The 19,555-nt window shown below is 36.4% G+C and overlaps 1 protein-coding gene across 2 annotated transcripts in view; it reads left to right on the top strand.

The window, feature by feature from the left end:
- Positions 1–19,555, top strand: part of FAT1 (FAT atypical cadherin 1) — a 103,704-nt gene that overhangs the window by 38,473 nt on the left and 45,676 nt on the right. For both annotated transcript variants that reach the window (XM_075709390.1, XM_075709389.1), the window contains exons 3-5: positions 10,917–10,978; positions 16,284–16,613; positions 17,159–17,369. In XM_075709390.1, the coding sequence (XP_075565505.1) occupies positions 10,917–10,978; positions 16,284–16,613; positions 17,159–17,369 (603 nt within the window). The remainder of the gene's footprint in view (positions 1–10,916; positions 10,979–16,283; positions 16,614–17,158; positions 17,370–19,555) is intronic.

Raw genomic sequence — 19,555 nt, 5'->3', positions numbered from 1 at the left:
CAACACTATAACATTAGTATTGATAATTGATAAATTTCCTGTTAAAAGAAGGTTACTCAGAATTAGTGCCCTGATTCACATCGAGCTTGGCTTGATTTTTGAGTGATGAAAATAAAAGATCAATCCCAGCAAAAATATAGTTCTGCATGAAGTAATACAGTTTTTCTGTCTGAAAAATTCACGGTGGAGTCACAGTCAAAGGCTAACTACGAGTCAGCTATAAAATTCTTCCTCTCAGGTTTTCTGAGAGCTGAGACAAGACCTTTGGTGGCAGTTTACGTGATCATCTCTGTCATGAGTGTTACATGGAGATCTTTACATATAGTTCAGTTACAAAAGCAGTTCCCTTTAAATCAGTAGATGAAAGACTGCAGTGCATTACAGACTTGTTCTAGTAGTATTCTGTCTTGCAACTGTAGGAAATAGCATGCAATTAAAAGGAAAAAAAAAAAGGCAGCAGCATTGTATAAATCTCCGAATTCTCACTTAGACACTAATATTTTAGGATTTAGATGTATGGGGAATTAGGGGGCCTCAAAAGAAAGCCTGTAATGCTGTTGGGAATATCATAATATTCTTAGTGTCATTTGAAAAACTTTCTCTGTACTTTTGTAAATAAGTATGTCATCCATAGACCATTTTAACATCAAAGGAGAGAAGATAGTAAGGACAATTGTATCTAACCGAGCTGTTATACTGTTGCCTCAACTTTCCTTTCATATGAAAGATTTAAATGAGTAGCCAAAGAAAATTCCAAGAAGGTTATTTGTAGGCTTAAGGCTGCCCAGAACCCTGAAATATTTCAGGGTGCTAATCTGTACCTCTTCTATCGATATACAGAGAGCACTAGAACAAGGCAGTTCTTCTTAAAAGAAAAAAACAAATGGTTTCTATTCATAGTGTTAAATCATACAATGTTTTTTCTGGCATGCTACTTTTACTTCCTGCCTCGGTTCCTTCAAGATAAAAACTTTTACATCCAGTGTCAGTGCTGTGATAAACATTGAAAAAGCCTCTGCCAAATCACATTTTTAATTCATCTTTTTCAAGTCTTTCAAAAACTTTCTGTATTTCAACAATAGAAATATAGTTCTGTTTGTTGGCTTTTTAATGAGACACATTCTTGAACTTTTCTAACTTTGAAAATGTAGACAACTGTATTTTCAGATTGAATGGCCAGTTCTGAAGCTGAAAAAGCAAGACCTACCACCTCTTGCAACTGATGAGCTTCTTAAGGAAATCCTCATGGTTTGAATTAATAAAAAACCAAATAGTGAAATAAATAAACCATATAGACATACACAAAAAAAAAAAAAAAAATCCAGTGATGAGCATTTGGAAGGTGAATTTCCCCCTTCCATAAGCCATATCTTCAAAATTTGTAGGGAGTGGATTTTGTCCATAACAGTCAGTTAGCTGGTTACATAACCATTCTTTGCAAATTAGTTTATTAAATCTTATTTTTCACAATTCTGTATTTCAGAATGTAATGTTAGTTAAATAAAACCTTGTGACTTTCTCAGATGAGTTTGTCTTTCATGAATTAGTAATTTTATCTACATTAAAATGAACATTTTTAGTATTAATCTGTATTTTATGTGGCTGCTTACTCCCTGGTCTTGTCTTGGTTTTTTTGGTGGCATCAATTACTAATATGGTGTTGTAATGGAATTACGAGCTACATCTAAGTATGAAAGACTTCTGTTTCATGCTGGCGGCATTTTATAACCTGTATGTATTTAGGTCCAGTGAGTGGTCTCACTTGTCTTTGTGTAGATGGAGTCTTAGGTGTGCTAAGATAACTGATTCCAAAACTCTCACTTTACAGTTTTGTTTCCAAGGTTGTTATAATAAGAGAGACCACATTTAAAACCAGTACTTCTGTTCAGTTTGCTGGCATCCTGTAGGGTTATTTGGAAACTGTTTTCCCAAAAGATGCTTGCTTATTATAATATGCTAAATACTAAGAAACTTTATACATTTTAATTTCTTATTTCACTTAAAACATATCACTGTAATTTATCAAAAAGTTTAAAACAGCTGTTCTCATGCTTTGCCAAAAAAACCACCAAGTAGTATCAAACTTTCTACCCTTCCCCCATAATGCATTTTCTTGTTTGTAGAATTTTATTAAATGCCAAAAAGAGTTCAATAATTTCTCATGTTACTTAAAGTCATTCTCAACCAGTGGCATCAGTTTTAAGTTGTGATTGCAACCAAAACACTGTTTTGTGATGTAAAAACAGTTGAATTGCGTAAGAGCAATTTTGACATCAAGACAATAGCCAACATGGAAACCTGTTCTGATATTTCTCTTTGAAATCACTTATTCTTAACTCACTGTAATAACTTTTAAAATCTCTGTTTTACAGTTTAGGTTTGTAGTGAGGTGCAGTTGCAATGCGTGCAGACTTTGACTTTATGGTTGTTGCTATTTAACTGTAACTAAGAATCCGCTTGTTGATTAATACTTTCAGTTAACTCAATGCAAAATGTTCAAAATTAAATTTTGTTTAGCTACCTTGCATTTCAGAGACGATATTTACCAACTATAAATAACTTTACCAGTGGATTAAATTCTGAAGACTATATACATTCTTTCTTTGTGAATCTTCCTTAATCCATGTGTGTGTTGCAACAGTTTTATGGGAGATTAATTGTGAAATTGTAAAACTTCCGTGGCAGAGGAAGTGACCTCAAAACTAACCTCAATCCCTTCATAATTGGTCTTAAATACTTTTCTCAACTGATCATGATTTTTTTAAAACATGTTAACAACTCAGTGCTGGCTACAGTAAGCTGAAAAAATGCATTTTCTTTGTTCAGGGGGAAAAAAAAAAAAGCCAAGTTTGGAAAGGAGTGTGGGGTTTCTTTCTTTGTTCAAGCACTATAAATGCAGTAAGATTATGTCAGGTTTGAAAAGATCTTTCAAGATGATGTGAGATTTTATGGCAATAATTCTGTACTTAATTATTGAAGATGGTATGTCTCAAAATGAGATAATAAAGGCGAGTGATGAAGATCAGGTTACTTAGAGTTAATTACTGAAGGCATTTGAGCTTTGAATTGGTGTGGCTTTAGTATACCAGGTGGTGCTGAAGGCAAGAGTATTTTTGCAAGGTAAGCAAAAGAGATAAGAAAAATTGAGTGTTCTGTTGATAGTAAGATCAAAGTTCATTCTACAGGAATCATCACTTACTAGTTTCCTTTCAATAATCATACTTGGGTTTTGTTGTTTTATTTTCCATTCAAAATTATTTTACCTATTTTTTTATTATTTATTAAGTACCATTTTTTGTGATTTCATCTTATACTGTTAATGACTTACAGTTCTGCTTTTTATGTTCTTATGTATGCAAGAAACAAACTACCAAAAGAATATGATTGACAATGAAACCAGACACATCCTAAAAGCTTTCAAGTACTCAGAATGAAGGATTTTAGGCTTAGGTTTATTTTTCTAGCATGGCTATTTGGGGGTGTGTGTTTATTTATATATTGCTTTTCATTATTCCCCAAATAGTTTTACTAGTAAAAGGATTACTGCAGAAGCAGTTATACCACTGTCTTAGTAAATCGACACTGAAAATAATGTACTCTGTGACTAATTAGAGTATACAAAACTATATAGTTTCCTTTTGTAGGACACATTTGAGCAGTTTTCTATAATTATATGATCACTAAACACAGATTTTATACTTCATTTGAAATCTAGTTGAAATTGAAGGTCTACAATGTTTACTAGATTGGATGACTTAGCTGTTTATGTAAAGTGTTTTGTCCTCTTTGTAGCATACGTTAATAATCTTTGGTGGGTTGCTTGTCTTTGCTCCCTGCTTGCAATCACTAAAATGATTAATGAGTACTCTGATCAGCAAATTCCAGGTCTTTGTATCTGGATGCTGTTAAAATAGCTCAGGGAAGTGACTCTTAAACTTCAAAGTGTAAGTGCAAGGTGCACATCTGTAATAGTAGGATTGAGTAGTTAAATTGCCTGATTACTGATTATCGTGGTGACTGGTGGTATGAAATATCAGCCATAGGATTAAGTAACTTACTTTTTGACCCTATATACAAAGCTTACAGTCTGTCTTGGCAACAAGTAACAAACTCATAAACACTGATATTACTATACCTTAATAAATGTCTAATGTGCTGACACAAGCACGCCCCTATGGACTAGGTTAATTATCCCTTATTTGATGCAATCCTGACTTGGATAGGACTGAGAGCTCAATTATTACTTTACTTTTCATGGAGTACCATTCCACAGGCAAGACATTTATTCGGCTGGGATAAATGTGCCAAAAATGTTTTTTGTGGATGAAATCCAGAGCATATGCATCAGCATCTGAAAGAGGAATAAGGAAGTGCCTAAATAAAAAGTGATCTGAAGAGCAAATAGGGTGTGTAGTTCTGTAAAGCATTGTAGACCTTCAGTCTGGACTTTACCTAGGTGCCTGTGCACTATGGGAATGTCCTGCTGGCTTTTGCGTGGACTGCTGCAGATGGGAATTGAAGGGGAAAAGGCACTGAAGCTGTGAAAGACTGCACTAGTTGAGTGTAATCATGCTATACTTAACAGAAAGGGAACACTGATTTCAGCACAGTGTCCTGCAGTAGGTCTCCCTTTTAATTTTTCTAAAACTATCTATTTATAGGGTAATGTAACTCATTTTTTTAAAATATGCTGATCAGAAAGTTCATACATGAAGTGGAAAACTACTCCTTTAGCCCCGAAAGTGGATTTAAACTGCCTAGAAAAGTCTGCTAAGCCACAGGCTGTAAGCTGTGCTAGGCAGAAGTGATCTTTGTTCTATCTAAAGAACTGTGTAACAAATAAAGGTAAGATTCAAGAGGCCAGAGAGAACAAGCAAGCAACTACGTAACTGTAGGTAATGGATAGAGTACTTGGCTAAGAGAGTGGGAAGAGGAACCTGGGCTCTCGATTTCTCTTGAAAAGTGGTATCATTTTTACAGTCTTTCTTGAAAGAACAAGAAATGATTGCTTTTAAATGTTTTCTTGAGCAGAAGAGGCATTTGCAGCCATTTAATGTGCTTGTAAATTATATTGCTAGTTTCTTTTGGGACTATGTGTTTACAATCATATTTTCAGCACTTGAAAATTACTGGTGATAATTCCGTTTCTGGTTTTACTGAGAGCTATTAAGGTGCTTAGGACAAGGAAGAGTATAGAAAGAAAAGCAAGTTAAATTGCTAAGGAACTGTCTTTAGGACTATGTGAACCAAAGCTGTTCAGTCCCTTTATGATATGCTTTCTCCAGTATGATAGCTGGTTAGGGCTATGATCTTGTTTGTTTTTTAACTCAGCAGCCTGCCTTCATGGTGATATATTACAATGGCACACTATCTAGCTTATAATGATCATCTATACATGACTGGTGGGACATGAAGTTTATATTTTGTCAGCTGCAAAGCTGAAATCTGTTCTTAAATCCCTTGCTATTACTTTTCATTGACCTGTTTCTGTTAACCTGTTTATTTACTTTGGTTGTGAAGCCTTGTCTTGGCTTACATAGAAGACAAGATTGGCTACAGTCGTGCCAAAAAGCATATCTGAACATCCTTAGAAAGGAAGTGTGGGCCTTTACTGATGGTCACTGATGGCAAAGTTAGTTATATACATTAAGACCTTGTAAAGAAAATACCAAGGTAATTGTTTTTAACATTCATTAGTAATTTGTCATTTTTGAGGTTGAAGTGTGGGAATGAGAGCTTAAATAATAATACATTATAAGTAAAGTGATGTAAAGCTTTAAACGGATTGAGTTAAACTAGTACAGTCCAGAGAAACCATTTCCGCTGACTGGTTATGGTTTGCATTCAACACAGAAGACAAAAATCTCATCAACAAAGCATAGCCTCCCTTATGTTGAATTCCAGTGTCTTGTATCTGTTGAAGTTGGTGATAAAAAATGTTGTAGCTGCTTTGCATGTTTCTTTAAACCTCCAGTGCCAATGCATTCGCAGTTCAAAGAAACTGTATTTCTTTTCACACACTACAATTCAAATAGTGTTATCCTACATTCAGATCAAGCCTATCGGTTCAAACTCATTGGAGGAAGCTTAGTAGACTTGGCATCTGCTTTAGTCTTTTGGATTGTGGTGGGCTAGCCCTGGCTAACAGCCAAACTCCCATCCAGCTCCAGAACCTTCATCATCTCAAGCTGAATGTGCAGTTGGAAAGTCTGTGTATATTTGTGAAAGCACAAATGCATGCATTTGTAGGTACGTCTGTAGTAGGGAGTGCATGATATACACAGCAAGACAAATTTTGAGCCTTCCTCCTCCCCTTGCAAAGACCACTTTTTCTGATGCTACTTCTTTCATCACTGAGATCATCCGTGCCATAAAGATAGCTAATAGCATGGAATTAATATTAACATTCTTAACACAGTGCCCACCTAATGTTCTCTGTTTTTTTAAAGAGATTGCCATTTCAGCATTGAATGGAAGTTGTTGATGTGCTATTTTTCAGATACAGAGGTAACGTGATGTAACTGGGCACTGAGATGAAAGCTTATATGGGATAAAATAAATCCCTGCTAATGTCAGCTCCCTTGTGCTATTTTCTGTCCAAATGTAGCAGTTTTATTTATATTTACATAATTGAATGCTGTAGTTGCATTTTTGTCTGTTTGTTTTAATACTGTTTAGAACAGAAACCTGAAGTAAATTTTATTTGAATGCAGTTGTAACTATTCTGATTTTTCAGTAGACCTCAAATAGACAGCAGATATCCTCAGAATGTAAACTCAGAGGAGGAAGTAAGGGAGAATACAGTTGTATTTGTTACCTGGTGCGTGTGTTTTTGTTTTGTTTTTGTTATGGATGTTTACAGTTAGTTCATTATAGAAACTCTCTGGCTAGTGAGGCAGAACAGCTGTGGTTTATCCAAAACCCCTCTAAATTATTAAGCTGCTGTTAAGAAAATGTTTCTGATGAGGTGAGTTTTGAAACATTACTGAATGGAAAAATTGCACCAGTTCCGCTAGAGATACCATTTGCTCATCATTATCTTAGAAATGTTTGTTATAAACTTCTTTTTTCCCAAGGATGCCTGACCCCTCTTGCCATAGCGTGCATTGATTTTCAGGAGGAATAATAGTCAGTGATGTGAATTACTGGAGCTCATTGTTCCTGTTGGTTTGGGGCAGGGGGGGTGATAAGAGGAGGCAGAAGGAAAACAGGAAAATACGATTGCAAAATGATGCTTTGTGAGTCAGTTTTGCTTCGAAAATGAATGCTTTGTCACAGTGGTCTGTTTCTCACACACGCTGTCATTTCTCTCATTCAGCAGTGAACAGATTCTCCCCGCCTCATAATAAGGATTTCAAAACTGATTATGTTACAGACTGCCTCAGAGGTTAATTGAAATCATCTTTTACTTGTCACTTCTGTGGGGATGTGGTATAAGCAAAGGCGTGGTTATTCATTTATTTGTGTAGAGGGAGGGGCATGGCAAGGAGATCTCCAAATTGTTACAGAAAAGAGAGAGAGCTCAGTCTACAAAGTTTGAGAACTTTTGTTTTCACTAGCAAGAGCAGAGTGGTGGCTCTTGTTGCAGGGAGCTGACTTATATTAGGTCCAAAGATTCTCTCCAACCGTCTTAATGGGCAGTCACGAAAGCCACGCTGCATAGGAACACTTGACCTTATTATCATGGCCTTAATTCAGAAAAGCTCTTCAACAACTGATGAAATCTGTCAGTGCAGCATTAAGCATTTTATAAGATACAAAAACTGGGGAAAAAATGGAAGAACCTAGTGCCGTAATCAAACCATTCGCAGTCTTAAGTTGTAGTGAAACACTTCACTGAAGCGAAATTTTCACTTAGGAAAGTGGCTGGCACTAAAGAGTTAAATAAAAAGAATGTCATGCATGTGTATGTGATTCTAAATCCAGAAGTGTTACATTTCCTTTGTTGGCATTAGTTTCTGCTGAATATACAGGATATATATGGTGAAGACTAAACCCTTCTGTTACTGGTCTGAAGTGTTTTAACAGAAGTGTGGCATGCTTGGTTGAAAAGACTGGAAGTTTTAACAGATGAAAGCATATGTGTTTTGTTCTTACTGGATGTTTTTCTGCTTACCCCTTTGAGTTGTATTGACCAGCTTCATTAACAGAAGTTATATCTGGAATTAGACTTTCTTCAGCAAACTGCAGTATGTGGAGTAGTGGTACATGATAGAATTCTGTCTGGAGTGCTTGCAGCAAAAGCGTTTGGTTTTTTTTTTCCCCAAAGTATTAGTTGGCATTTATTAGCAGTGGCTCCAGTCTTAATGGCTCTTGCTGGGGGAAAGGTGGATAGGAAGCTGTTAAAAGGTGCCATCTTTCTGCTCTCATGTGTTAGCAATTCTCTACTTGCTGCTGCTGTGAGAGATGGAATCTAATATTGTCTGAGGGTGTAGACTGAATATTGAATATTCAGAGAAATGCAAACATAATGAGGTATTTCTGCTGGAATTACGTTATTCTTCCTGTGCTTTTTGAGATTCTCCCCATCCTCAACCCAACTATTCAACAGCCAACTCCTTTAGTGGCTATGCTGAAATTTACCCTTTCCCCTTGCAACTGTGGTGAGTCTCCGGGGATTAATGCTTCATGGGAGGGGAGGGCTTGTGCTGGCTTTCTCCAGAGGTACTCAATAGAAAGAGGTGTTTAGGAGAGCTTATGTTTCTTGAAGTCACCTACAAGTCCCTTTGCTTGAGGGAAGCAGATGAGGCATCTGCTCTGCCATTTGTTCCTTTCCAATTAACAGCTCTGTGCTGTTCCCCCTAGAGCCTGTGAAAAGAACAGGTGTGGCTTGACCAGCCAGGAAATTAGGAGAAAGCTTTGTTTAGAATATGTGGCAATAAATATTTTCAGTTGTCATTGTTCACAGCTCTGCAATCTCTATGGGAAGATACTAACTCAAGGAGGTTAATACAGAGCTGTCACATCCTTTTTTTTTTTTTTTTTTTTTCCCTTCACTGCCCCTCCTAAAATTTATACTACTAAAGCAGCATTTTTTCCTTGGTGATTTTTTTTTTTTTTATAATTTTCATTCCCACTTTCTTTGTAATTAAGGGCAATTACTTCATAATACCACTAAGATGTATCCTAACAATAACACACATATATTGTATGCGTTGTAAAAGCATAAAAAGATAAAGTAGGAGAAGATGATAGATCTTTGTGTAGAATACTGTGTGTATATAATGGATTTGATACAATGGCAAACCAAATTGCTGGAAAAACAAGGGCAGGTTTGACCATAATTGAAACAGCTATTATTTGCACTATCTTTTTTTTGAGGAATAGTTGTTTGAACATTTGCCAGCTGTAATATTGCCTTACATAGGTTTTGTTCATATTATTTAGTACAGGCTGTCTAGTTTGTTGATACACGTAGACTACAACTGTATATTGACAGGAGCAGAGTAGCTATGCACTGGTGATATATAATTCTGTTTCTATTGGCCTTTCTCTTTTAAGTGAAATTGAAATCCTTATTGTTCTTCTTACTTACATGCTTTGTTTTTTATCAGCTGTGAGACAAAATTGAAGGCTTTCTTTGTTATAGCAGATCAACCTTGAAAACTTTATACATGAATTTTAATTTTGCTTATAACAGGTCTTATTAATAAAAAGCATATGTTATAGTTAGAAAAAGGAACATGAAGCATGTGGCCTGTGTTTTGATCTGTATTTTGTCCCTAATTGGATAATTGCTTCCTTGCTTTTCAGTTTGACAATTAAGGATCAAGATGGTAGAGCTGTCCCGTCACTGTAAAAAGCTGGCATAGTTGGGTACAAGGTCTCACGACATTGCAGTGTCTTCTGTATCTAGCATATGCTGGATTCCTGCTACAGAAAATATGGGATGCTTTGGCCAGTAGTGACTTGAGTTGAGCAAATCTAAATCTTGGTGTTTGCTCCGTGAAAAGCCAAGTCAGGTCTAGCAGGATTTACTAGCACAGGCTCAGTGTGATGGTGTTTGTGGGGCCAACTTGTACCTGCAAACAGGTGATGAGAAAGGGCTTTTGTGCAGCAAAGAAACTGAGCTATCTTTTGTGTCCGCATCCATGGCACAGTTAACCCACACCATAGCAAGCCATTCAACTATAACTGAGAGCTGACAAAGCTTACTTTTCATGAAACTCAGTAGTTAAAATTTTGAACTTACTGCTAGGGAGAATTAATTCAAATAAGATCCTTTCGTATTTAGATTTCACTGTCTTTGTCATCTCTTGCTCTATGACTTTTTTCATATAAAGCAAAACTCCTCATGCCTTCCTAGTCTTGCATCGAAGGTGTATCAAACTCTTGCAACAAAATTTAACATCATGCATCAAAAACTTGTCCTCATTCTCTGCTATTGCCAACAGCAACTGTTTGATGCCTTGTCATTGCCAAATGAAGCTAACACACAAATTGCTCTGGTTTCCACCATTAATGCATCTCTTCAGGTCATCCTTTTTCTGTTGTTATCACTAAAAATACAAACATGTTTCTCCTGAAGCAATTGGTAATTATTCAAATAATGTGTGTAAGCACCCTTTGAATAAGGCATATGAACACCCTCTGAAAACAAGACTTCATGTGAGAGAATTACATATATTACTCCTGTCAGAAGCATGACATGCACTGATGTGTTGGAAAATTGAACTGTGCCTGTCCTAAGGGCTACAACAGCTTAGCTTTCAGATTGCAAAGAATATTTTCACGGCTCTGAAGGATTGGAAACCCCTCACCCCTTCCCTTAATGAAAGTGTTAAGTTCTGCAAAAATAGAAGAGACCACCTAAGAAGAAATTGAGATTAGGTGTATCAGTAACTACTGGTTTAACCTAACCTTCATTCAGATTATTTTATTGAAGGATCTGATTAATTATTCTTTTATGTTTACAGGTCTAATTACAACCACATCTAGAAAACTAGATCGAGAGCAGCAGGGAGAGCACATACTGGAGGTAAACAATTTCTTTAGTTCTCTGAAAAACAATGACTGTAAGTTCCTTGCTCTTTTACAGAGAGTTAAGTTTACCATAGTGATTACTATATGAAAAATGTAGATAACTGGATTTTAGAAGTAATTTACTTCTATGTTTATTATATTGCAATGCACAAAACTACCTATCTCATAAAAATACCATGCTCGGATTTTTTCTTAAAAAAAGAGTTAAGATACGGATAGAATGCAATTTTTTTTTTATACCTGTAAACCAAGATTTTCTTTCAAACAGTACAAAGGCATGATTGTTAGAAGGAGTGAGATTCTTTTTTTTTTTTTTTTGTCCTGTGTAATTATTGGAATAGCTATTTCAGCCTTCTTTTGCTGAATATAGACCTGTGAAAAAGAAATGCAGAATCTTTTTTTAACATTGAGAATACAAACGGATTGTGAGTAGATCTTTTTTCTGCTTAACTTATTTATGAAACACATAAGTAGATGATTTGCAAAATATGCATTACAGATTTGGAGTCCAAGAGCATGAAATTCATGACATGATTCTTATATCTAGCTATATTTAATCAATTGCCTGGAATCTATGTAATAGCTGTTCTCATCCTCTGTCAAACAACATGAAAGAAAAACATGTAGACAACTGGAAGTTTTCCAGTTTCACAATGTTGTCATGCAGTGTGACAGCATTGTACTTCACCTGCAATGAAGACTTAATACTCACAGTGATACTTACATACTAAGATTTATCTGGAATCTTTATTGTGCCTCTCCTCCTGGTTGATAGATAAAGGACTGCATGTGAGTCTGCAAAACTAACATTAAAGCTAGAGAAGCAAATCTGGACTTACCCAAAACTTGTGAAATCTGTAGAAGTGTTTTCTAATGGGAATGCAAGGACTGCATAGACTTGGAGGTGAATGGCGTTTCTTGATAGTACAAACTATCCTTTTGCAGAACTTCAGTGTACATACAGTCTTCCTGGCCCTTTTCCATCCCTTTGGTTCATTGCAAGCTGGATTAATGGAGCTGTTGGACCAAATTTTTATCATTATTTTCATTTCTGCATCAGCTTTGGAAAGAACTCTTTGCACATAAGTAGCAATAGGGTGGAATTTGCTCTGTGGTGTGTTTCTAGTAGTAGTAATAGCAAAGTTAGTTAATTGGCAAATCTGGTTCAGTACTAGGCATGTTATTCCTGTAAATTGTAAAGGCACTATATTATTCTCTTATTAAATTACCTCCTTAAATCTGCTTGTGTCAGTTTCCCGAAGCACTTCATGTCAGTTATATCTTATTTCTTGACCACCACTATGTATATTGGTTGTAAAATTGGTATCTCGTGACTTTTACTCCTATGCATATTGTGCTGGCTTTTGTATTAGATTTATACAGTAAATAAAAGGAGCTGTGGATAGTTCTCTGACCCTGAAGCCACCTGGCACAGTATGGCTTTGATTGCTTATACCTTATTCCTGGAACAGGTTGGCCATGTCCAAGTTGCCTGTTGAGAATGGTGTCTGAATTGTGTGAATTCTCAGGCTGCAGCTAGGCGATGTATGGGGGTGTGCTACTTGTTCTGGGCCAAAACTTATGCCAGAGATCACACTAGAAATACCGTGTTATGGGCAGTTGTCTGCTAGCAGTCATGGCTGCTGATTTAACCTAAGTTATTACAAGGTAACATATACAGAACTCAGAAAGTTTTTTTTTAAGGTTACAGTATCACACAATGGTACATAAATCCTCCTGGTTTCAGCATTCTCTATAAAGATAGCAGATTAAGCTGATTGCTCTTTAGTTTGGAATATTGGTTATTCCCGCTGGTATCGTTTGTAATTCTTCATTCTTCCTTCATTTTGAATCCCAGCTGGTTGTTAAAGTTTTAAATAAAAGTCTGTGAAGTATCCAATGGAAGAACTCTTTTAACTACAGAGTGAGAATGACAGACAGCATGGCCCAAAGTAGCAGTTTTCCTATTTGTTAGTTTTATGTTGACACCTTTGAAAATAGGTTGGAAAGAAACCCAGAAATGCACAGAGTGGTGGGCAATGTTATGAGCCAAGTGCTGAGCATCTGGCTAATTAATTGAGCATTGAAATGTTGACCAGATGGGTTGGTGGGTTTATTCCTTGTTTGCTATTAAGTTTGATCCTTGATTGCATTCCTGCTTACATAATAGTAATTAATGTGCCCCATTCTTTTATTCCCAACTTGTAACTATTTTCTGAGTGCCATTGGCACTTTTTTATGCAATTATTTTAGGTTAGCTTCGTATTATTCTCTCATGTCTTAGCATTCTGTTTGTTATGTCAGTAATGCCTTCAAACCTGATGTTGCATTCAAATCAAACTTGATTTTCCTCGAATTTGCCATTTTTTTGTGCTTGGCTCAGGGCAATGCTGATTTTATGTTAATGGACAAGTTATTCTGTATCCCTTGGAATTTCCTTGTTTGGGATGTGATTTGGTTTTTGGGTTTTTTTTGTGAACTGAAAGATACATGGTGGTGTTCCATTGCAAGTACTCAAGGGAACAGATATTCATATATGTGGAAATCCTACCATCTGTTTAGACATAGGCATGAATATTTTCACTTCATGTTGCATTTCATGTGTTTTGTTGTGGTTAATCACTTTACTCATGCTTTTTCATTTCCTTCATGCTTGCAAGTTATACCATGTTTCATCTGTATTTCCATATTTTTTTTCCTAAAAGAGATGAGAAAGGGCAAAAGAAAGAATATCTGATCATGTCCTCACTCATGTCTGTAAATTCATTTTTTCATCAGGGATTCAATTCTAGTCTTCCATTACTATTCATTTCATTATTTTCTTTCCATGTTATCTTTGAATCCTTATGTTTTTCCATAGTCAGATTTCCCAGGGCATCCTAAGAACCAGTGAAGGAATTCACCACCCACATTCCTGAAGAAAAGCTTTCGTTCTCCCCAAATTGGGATGGGCTTGTTAGAACTGGAATATTCTGTATCAGTGGTGTGTAGGGTTTTTTGTTTGGGTTAAGGAGGGGGTGGTTTTGTTTAAAACTGATCTTAGAGTCATAGAATCATTTAGGTTGGAAAAGACCTTTAAGATCATGGAGTCCAGCCGTCTATCTTCCCTATAATGTTTTCCCAGTGCTACTGTAGTGACTGACTTCTGTATGGAGCTTCCTCCCAGCAAAGACTTGCATCTTCTTGCAAACTTAAAACCAAAATGAAACTGCAGTGTGTAACACATTTCCCATATAATTTGTTAGAAACATTGGGTGTTTAAATCCTTTTCTTTTTTTTTCCCTCCCCTTGCATTCCTCTACAGCTTTGACAAGTATCCAGTAGAATTAGATGAGCATGTCTCAGTTTATCAATTTCCTTTAATTACAGCAGAACTGGCATAGGTGACCCTCAGACATCCCTGTGTAGTTTCTATGTAATAATAAAGAAAGTAAATTAGGTCAAGGAAGATGATTTTAAAGGAGGGGGGGGAAAAAAAAAAAAAACCAAGGACTGAGGGGAAAAAAAAAATGAAGGGGAGACCATAGAAAGGCTGGGGAAGAGTGCTGCACCAGGTCATAAAATTGTTCCTGAAATGAGAGACACAAGGATTAAAATTCTATAGCTAAAACAACCCAACAGCAAAGAGAAAGTAAGGAAAAGAACATGAAAGATTGACAAAGAAAAAAATGTCTTTACCCATCATTATTCCTTGTGTCTTTAATGCCAATTTTTTGGAAAGCATCCCCTTCAGGAACTGAGATTTAGCCAAACTGCTAGAGGTCAGGTAATACGATTAGCAGTTGTGTTTGTTTTAAATGCTTTATGTAATAGCAGGTAAGCTCTCCCTTGAAAGTGCCTGGCGTCTGTCTGAGCCCATTAGCTTTTATGTGGATGGCAGGGTGCAGCCAGAAAATGATGGGCCTGATTCCATAACTCTTCTAGTAATCTAGCTCTTGCAGGAAGCAGGAATATAACCCCCCTATCCTTTTCTTCTTTGGTATAGATGCTACAGTATTTTACATATGCTTATATTTAACCTCTTAAATAGAGAGAGTTGGGGTAGTTCAGCCTACAGAAGAGAAGGCTGCGAGGAGAACTTATTGCGACCTTCCAGTACTTAAAGGGGGCCCACAGGAAAGATGGGGAGAATCTTTTTAACAAGGCCTGTTGTGACAGGACAAGGAGTAATGGATTTAAACTAAAGAAGAATAGATTTAGACTAGACATAAGAAGGAAATTTTTTACCATGAGGGTGGTGAAGCACTGGAAGAGGTTGCCCAGAGAGGTAGTGGAGGCCCCATCCCTGGCAACATTCAAGGTCAGGTTGGCTGGGGCTCTGAGCAACCTGATCTGGTTAAAGCTGTCTCTGCTCACTGCAGGGAGGTTGGGCTAGATGATCTCTAAAGGTCCCTTCCAACCCAAAGCATTCTATGATTCTGTGATTAACCAATAAGGGATTAAATAGGTAAGAGTTAAGGTAATGAAGTAAGATTCCTATAAATGAACTAAGTTTTTCCATCAGTTTGATCCTTTTCCAGTAGATAAGGATTTTTGTCTCTGTTTCTGACTTCAAATTAACATAACTCCTGTTATATTTTTGTTCACTACCCATGCCATTAACATCAGATCAATCCTAGAACTAATACTGTAGAAGATTTCGTACTAGTTTCCTGGCTATTTAGTAGAAATTTTGACTGTTGCTAGAATAGCAGACTTGGTTTAATTTCCTATTTCATTTAGTCCATGGGAATAGGTTGTTGCATGTTTTCCTTAAAAAGCCATTTTTTAAGCTTCTTCAAACAAGATAGTGATTTTATGTCTTAAAGTGTAGGGGATTTTTAGTGCATAGGCCTGTCAAATTCTGAAACTTATATTCTTATGAATGACGTCTTTTGAGGTGTAAAATCAAATTATTAAATTGAAAACTTGCAAGGAAACACTAGGCTGAAAGTATATTAAGATACTATCACAGTGAAGCTGTTATCAGAGATACTGTGTTTGTGTGCTGTTTCTGTACTCAAGTTTAATATTTCAGTTACAGTGCTGCAAAATAGTGAAATAGATTTAATACATATCTATCGACTCCTACATGCCATACATCAAGTGTCAAAATGTTAAGATAGGAGCTGAATAAACTTTTGTAGTGCCTTTTGTAAATATTCACGAAATAGCTTTACACAATGGTCTTTAAGTAACTGAAGTTAGTAAATTGCTTTACAGTTGTTGTAGGCAGTTGCAGGAAAATCTGATTTTAAAAGAGCATTGTTGGAAAGAACGTTTGAATTGAATGCTAAGCATATCCTTTTTAATAAAAACAGGTAACAGTAACAGACAACGGTGTTCCTGCAAAATCAACAATTGCACGGGTGATTGTGAAGGTCTTAGATGAGAATGACAATAAGCCTCAGTTCTTGCAAAAGTTCTACAAAATCCAGCTTCCAGAGCGTGGTAAGCCAGAACGAGAGAGAACTGCTAGGAGAGAGCCGATCTATCGAGTTATTGCTGCAGATAAAGACGAAGGCCCCAATGCAGAGATCTCTTACAGCATTGAAGATGGTGATGAACATGGCAAATTCTTTATTGAACCGAAAACTGGAGTGGTTTCATCAAAGAAATTTTCTGCAGCAAGGGACTATGATATCCTTTCAGTGAGTCAAAATCTTGTATATCATGAATATATAAAGTGTTCTTTTATCTGTATTCTCATCACTTCTTATTCAGTAGCTTCAGATGAATGACACAGTATCTGAAGGAAGAAAGCTTCAACAAATCCAGAAGTATTGTCTTGAGGGTTTGTTTGGTTTGGTTTTGTTTTGTTTTGTTTTTTTTTTTAAAGGACGATTTCAGATGTTTGTATTGAGAAAGTAAATCAAGCTGCTGCTGTTCTTTTCCAGAACTTGACAGGTAATGAACGTGATGAGGGAATATAAACAATCAGTTTGACTCTCTTTCAGAAAGCAAGCAAAATAAAAGTGAATTTATGGTAACGGTTTGTGCTGCTATCAGGTGCTGCATACTTTTTCTCCATTTGCTGCCCAGATAATGAAGGGCAAGTGGCACTTTGAGAGACACTTAACCTTTTTGGATATATCTCACACAAGCAAACATGCTTGGAGCTTATTACTACTTTTCCATTTATGTGACATAATGATTTATGTGATCCTGTAGCCTAAAAGATGTGTCTGTTTCACAGATTAAAGCTGTAGATAATGGTCGTCCACAAAAATCATCAACTACACGGCTTCACATAGAATGGATTCCAAAGCCTGTCCCACCCACAGAGCCCATTTATTTTGAGGAAGCATTTTTTTCTTTTACGGTGATGGAAAGTGACCCAGTTGCTCACATGATTGGCGTAATAGCTGTTGAACCTCTTGGAACACCACTTTGGTTTGACATAACGGGTAAGGATGCCTCGGGCTTTTATTATTAGAAACAAATGCATGGAGTCTGAGATAATGGAGCGCTCATTGCAGCTTGCTTTCTTAATCACTCTTGTAAATAATGCAAAGTTTTGGCATTCTTTAGCTGTAGATGCATATTTTTTCCCTTATTTCATTATAAATCAAAATGACTAAAATTTTTATCAATGCCACTATGTATCAAAGATTAGAATTACATTGCAAAATATCTGCTGTGTTGCAGTTTTGGAAATGACTTATGAATGTTGTGTCAGTGAAATTAAAACTAACCAAATCAATCTCATACACTGTAGGATAGGAAAAGAATAAAATGCCAGTTTTCTGCAAATTGGGGTGGTACACCCAAAGAGAGATTATATTGTTCACATTGATTTCTTGTCCTCTGGGCTGCTTCTCAGTTTGCTGTCCCTTGATTCAGTACTAAAAGGAAAGCTTGCAATGTTCCTAACCCCAGCACGCTTCTTCCTGTATGTATTCTTACTACTATATCATACCTTAGCCTTTACTATTGAAAGAGGAATTCTGTTAAGTAATATGACTATACGTTGATGCTGTGGTGACAAAATGAATTGTACTTTTTAATTTTAGACTTACTCACTAGACCTGTGAGTACCACGAATACACAGTGTGTTCACTGTATAGCTGATGCTAAAACCAAGTTCTGTCTTGTGTTACGTGCTTCAGAATCAAGGAGAATAGCGCAGCCTTGTTTCAGGAGAGGTATCTTGTAGTGAACTGTTTCTGGTCTCAAGATAGCCCTATCAGATTGGGGTTTTTCCACCACATTTGCAAGAGAGAGAAGGATCCTTTTCACTTTGGTCGCTGATGAAAATTTAGCCATGATTATGGTTTTAAGTTGTTGGGGAGAGCATTTTTTTAATTGTTTCTTAAAAATTTAATTATTTTTAAGGTCTGTCTTTTTGAAACCCTAAGGGATTCTGAGAACAGCAACAGTTAAAAACAAAGTTTGTAAAACTGGTACGTGTAGCAGGAATATATAAATGCCAAATACTTGAGGGTGTTCTCATAAAACTTTCAAGCATATGAGAACAGACACAACTCTTCCCTAAATGCACGCTTCGTGTGAACAACCTGTGATGATATTGATAATAATTTCTAATGTATTAAATATTTACATAGGTTTTTTTTAATGGTTCTTTCTAGTGTATTCTGGGGGAAAAAAATTAATTCCTGTCCAAATAGATCGTAGTTGAATAAAAACCATTTGCATTTCAACAAACCGAGGGGTTAGAGATCTGTACAACTGTGCAGAGGCAGTAAAGAGTTCAAGGTACCTCCTTGCATTCTCATAGGGGCAAAGCTCTCTGTATTAGAGGTGTTTTGGAACTGAGGCTGCTCTTTTACTGTTCTCCCAATCATACACACACATAGACATGGGAGTAGAAAACCAGGAAATATAAAAAGAACTTACGTGAGCAGGAGAGAGGAGAACGTTCCATGTGCTCCAATTCAAACAGGGTTATCCAGTCAACAATAAACAGAAACATCTGTAGACCAAAAAGAGTCCATTAAAGGAAAGGTTAAGAAAGGGATTTTGCCAGAAAAAGGTGAGTGGTTCATGGAGATGAAAGGGAGTAGGTAGAAGGGGCCTCAGAGGTCTTCAGAGTTTCCACAGAGTACAGCAATGGTGTTTCCTGGGGTCTTTAATTAGCAAAATTTGTTAATGAGATTGGGGATGTACTTTTCTATTTTAGTTTGCTTCAACTGCTGTGCACTCTGAGCATTGTGTACATCTGAATAGAATTCTGATGATAGTATTATTTTGATTTGCTCCTGCTAAGCATGCAGCACAGTTTGGACATTTACATAATTTTTATTGTATGATTAAAGCAGAAAATAGATGATCTTTTCCTGCTATTTTTAGAAAGACATACACAGAAAACATCAAGGGGAAAGAGCAGAACATGTCCATACACTGTAAAATAAACCATTTTATTTTGACTGTTTTCTTAGTGAAAGTGTTTTGGAAACTTTGATATGTGATCATGTTGTGAAGTTATCGGCTACTCTTACAGGTGGTCACTTTACTGCCCTCTTTTACTGTTTTCTAATAGCATGAATTAATTTGATTGACAGCTTTCCTTTGTGTTCTGTGCTTGCTTTCCATGCTTTCTTTCTTTTTGGCTGAGCCAGGAGACAAGCTTGCT

Source organism: Pelecanus crispus, chromosome 4 (assembly GCF_030463565.1).
Source record: "Pelecanus crispus isolate bPelCri1 chromosome 4, bPelCri1.pri, whole genome shotgun sequence".
Classification (NCBI taxonomy): Eukaryota; Metazoa; Chordata; class Aves; order Pelecaniformes; family Pelecanidae; genus Pelecanus; species Pelecanus crispus.
Note: the sequence above shows the minus strand (reverse complement) of the source record. Positions and strands in the feature narration are given on the sequence as shown.